Genomic DNA, 4,012 nt, shown 5'->3' on the forward strand with positions numbered 1-4,012 from the left:
GCTTGCTTGCTTATTATGCTAACTTCTTGGCTCTTGGCAATAATCATTATGCAACAATTACAAATTTAGTATATGAGGTGGCTACATGAACATATATACCGAGGTGGTCCAAAATTAGCAATTTTTATGCTTAAATCTTCTAGCTAAGAAGTGTCAACAATCACCATTTAAACAAGAGCATACATGTTTATTTACTTAAATTTGATTGAGGTTATCGTTTAGTTGGAGATGTCTATTAAAAAAACACTTCATTACTAATTAATACACCAAAATTGCTTGGTAAACCAGCACACTACCAATCGCCACTTTACTTATGTCCCAAAAATTCTTGAGTTTTTTGTTATTTGTACTGTAGAAGCTTGTGCAAAATTCTTAAAAATATGCTTCATAAGTTAATCGTGGTTTGATATGATTAAACTCCACACTCATCACATTTAACACCGTGAATACTTAATTTTTCTTTTTTAGTTCTAAATAACATCAAATATCCTATTTGTATGCAAAAACATCAATTAATTAAAAATTCAGAAATTCCTTCCCAATATTAATAAGCTTGCCATCTCTATAAGACGAACTAATAATTCTTGATCTCATATATATGAACTTCATATACCCATTCCAATTGGTTATTATGGGAGAAAATATATGTACATATATGTGTGTGTTTTTTTTAGGGAAATTTATGTATATATGTACCATACATCATACATCTACAGCGTGACTTGAATTTCAAACACAGAATAAATCAAAAAGAAAATACCTCAAAATCACTAATAAAAATTTGTATATAGTCAATGGATTCAGGTGAGTACAGAGGTACAGAGAATGATCTTAATAATCAAAGGAACAGAAAAATAAAACACGGATAAATCTTAAGTAACAACCTGACGAGCAAGATCAAATTGTGCCAATATAACTTTAGAGTCTTATCGATATTCTCGTGGGCTTTCCGAATAGAAGGAGTTCTAATCTGTACTGGCCAGAATTAAAGCAAACCCAATAAAAACTCCATAAATGGCAATATCGGAGCTATGAAATAAAACAAACAAAACAACACAGAATGAGTAGCAATAAAATCTGTAAGAATCTGCAAGATGAAAATAGATAGAATTAAAATGAGCAGCTTAGAGAATTGAAATTTTCAAATAGGTCTTACTATTTACTAACCATGCATACTGAGAAAAATTAGCTTTCTATCTCAAGGTGTTTGTGTTACAAAAATATTTTCAAATAAAATTTTCTTTGAGAAAATAAAATGCATAAAAAGGAATAGATAAATGAAAAGCAGATTACCTGCATAAGCTCTTGCAAAGACGAGGTGTGTCTGAGCCATTTGACCCATAACTTGTGGGCAGATTTTGTCCAAGCACCAATTAAAGCGTCTTCAAGCATAACAGACTGCAATAATGAATGAGGATGAAACAATTATTCTTTTTTTTATTCTTTTTTAAATAGCTCCTTGCCTTACCTACAAAATTTGAGAAACAGGAAAGTATAGCAATGACTACATAGGTACTTAAGAGAGAGTTGAACCTCTGACCTTATGGGATCAAACTATTAATGAATATAGGTAAAATGCTTGGAATCCATATGTAACTAACAGAAGTCATTTTGTATCATGAACCCAATCACTACTACTCCAATGATTCTACCCAGATAAAGTTTCAATTGTTGCTGGAATTCAGCAATTTTCCACCTACAATGGCAAAAAACCATTGACAAATATTTCGTAAGAAATTCCTGAAAAGCTCTAGTGAGAAATCTCTAAACAACATTTGGTATAAAAAAATTCAATTAATGGGGGCAAAATCATACAAGGAGTACAAATTTCATAAGTAAACTTGTCAGCTGTTTTTTCTCCATCTGCTACTGATGGCTCAGCTGAATTAAAATTATGAGTCCAATTCAAGAGCCAATCAATTTATAGATTTTAACCAAACCAATCCTAGTCAAATTATTGGAAGAAGAAGCAACTAACTTCCATCGCCAAATTACTATTAATCATAATTTATAACAATCATTGCATGTTATTCATGGGATGACCATGCTAGATGATCTGTGATTACCTCCATTCTGATGCTGGATCCTTCACGAAGTAGATCAATCAAAGCTACCATGACATTCAACTTTTCTTCAATGCTTAAATCTGAATATTCACCTTCCATCAGTCCTAATAGCCATGATTCACTAGGATGGCTCTCATCAATTTCAGTGTAGTCGTTTAATAAGCCATTTTGATTTTTTTTGTTGTTTAATTTTTTCACTTCTATAAGAGTGGAATCTTTTGCATCACATCTTGAATCTTCGTCGCTACTATATGCATCACTCTCACTGAGGCCATCATCAACTGCTCCAAAGTCTTCGATATCTGACTGTAGCTCCTCTACTTTCTTAAGGATAGAGTTTATCCGTAGACGGTATGTGGTCAGCGAGATCTTTTCAAATAAAGTTATTTCACTTGATAACATTGAACATATTAAACACTCCAATTCCTCAGTAGTGCTGGCCAGTTTTAAATCAAAAATCTTCAAGACAAAACAAAATTCATTGCTGATATAAGTCTAATGTTTTTCTATTTTATATAACCGATAAAAGGAGAACGGCAGAAAAACAACATGTTCAACTTGCTTTCATCTTTCTTCAGAAGAAATATAAGTGACATTTGAGTAACTTACTGGAAAAGACTTTGCCATGTCAGAAACTTTCAATCCATTGTTTCCTTGTTCTAGAAAAATTTGAAATAATGCACCCTTCAAAGTGCCAGGACGTAGACCGTACTTCACCATAAGATGCACTTCCTGTGAAAACATGGACTTCTATTATTTAGATGAAATGAAAGTACAAAAGTTATTGCAGATAATAAGTTATCATCTTAGAAATACAACCAAGGACACAAATTCCCAAGTATATCAGAAAAAGATGTAAATCTTTACATTAAGCACTCATAGAACGACCCATTACTTGGACCTTACTAGAAGTAGAAAACAAACCCATTCGATAAAATAAAGAAACCTTCATGAAAAGTCCCTACTCCCTAAATATTTGACGCAGCAAGCCCATAAATGATATGACAAAATCTGGATGCACTAGTATGAACTTTCAAAGCTACGCAACAACATATATTGGCATTAAAAAAAAAGTTTTGCGGTAACAAAACTATAACAATATGGTTATTATTATTGACAAGGATAATAGCTACCACAGTTTTCCAGATTGATTGTGCATCATGCAAAGGCAAAATTAGAGAGGAAAAAGGTAATGAGTGCCTCACAGAAGACAGCCACTGTTAGTAATTTGATATTAATTTAGTATTTCAAGTAAATTACATTTTCGGGGAAATTCCATCCTTAATTTGATATTAATTTAGTATTTCAAGTAAATGAAACCATATACCTGAAGCAACCTTTAGAAACTGAAAGCTGCTACACAGCCTACAGATAGAGATAGCTTGGAAGTTTATTCTCATCTAATTTCTAGAACCGTCTCCGATGGAGCTTGGAAGAACGTTAGCTGATAGAGGGTTTCCGATTTGCTTTCTGAGTTTGTGGTTTCCGATTCGGTATAAGTCTATGCGGTTTGGGGTTTCGATCTTTGCATTTGGGGTTTGGGGTTTGAGTCTGAAATGCATTTGGGGTTTGAGGTTTGGGAATGAAATTTGTTTGGGGTTCGGGGCTGAAAGTGAAGGGAGAGAGACTTGTATAGAGGGAAATGAAAATTTTGGAGGGGTTTTATATTGGTTTCGCGCGAAATATATTATGGGTGAGGATATAATATTGGTTGCAAACAACTAAATGACATTTGAATAATCTTTGTATTTTTTTATAATATATTATTAAATTGGTGGATTACAATTCAATAATCCACTATTATATAAAAAATAATTTTAATTACTTTTACAAGAAAAAAAAATATACTAGAACACCAGTATTATTTATAAAATTTTATTTAAAAATACTTCTTTTATTAAATATATAATAACTAATTGAATTAATAATTAAAAAAATTAGACAAT

General features: G+C 32.0%; 1 protein-coding gene across 3 annotated transcripts; it reads right to left on the reverse strand.

Annotated features, from left to right (window-relative positions):
• Positions 1–741: 741 nt before the first annotated feature.
• On the reverse strand, positions 742–3,724 carry LOC133822989 (homeobox-DDT domain protein RLT3-like). 3 transcript variants are annotated; one of them, XM_062255514.1, is made up of 5 exons: positions 3,394–3,724; positions 2,676–2,798; positions 2,067–2,525; positions 1,294–1,398; positions 742–1,087 (listed from the first exon to the last, which is right to left on the reverse strand). In XM_062255514.1, exons 2-5 carry the CDS (start codon positions 2,784–2,786, stop codon positions 986–988), a joined length of 777 nt encoding a protein of 258 aa, XP_062111498.1. In that variant the 5' UTR covers positions 2,787–2,798; positions 3,394–3,724; the 3' UTR covers positions 742–985. The 3 variants fall into 3 exon arrangements, with proteins under 3 accessions (XP_062111498.1, XP_062111496.1, XP_062111497.1); XM_062255512.1 differs by having other exon boundaries at positions 742–970; positions 3,394–3,723; XM_062255513.1 differs by having other exon boundaries at positions 742–1,029; positions 3,394–3,720.
• Positions 3,725–4,012: the final 288 nt, after the last annotated feature.

Source organism: Humulus lupulus, chromosome 3, assembly GCF_963169125.1.
Source record: "Humulus lupulus chromosome 3, drHumLupu1.1, whole genome shotgun sequence".
NCBI lineage: Eukaryota > Viridiplantae > Streptophyta > Magnoliopsida > Rosales > Cannabaceae > Humulus > Humulus lupulus.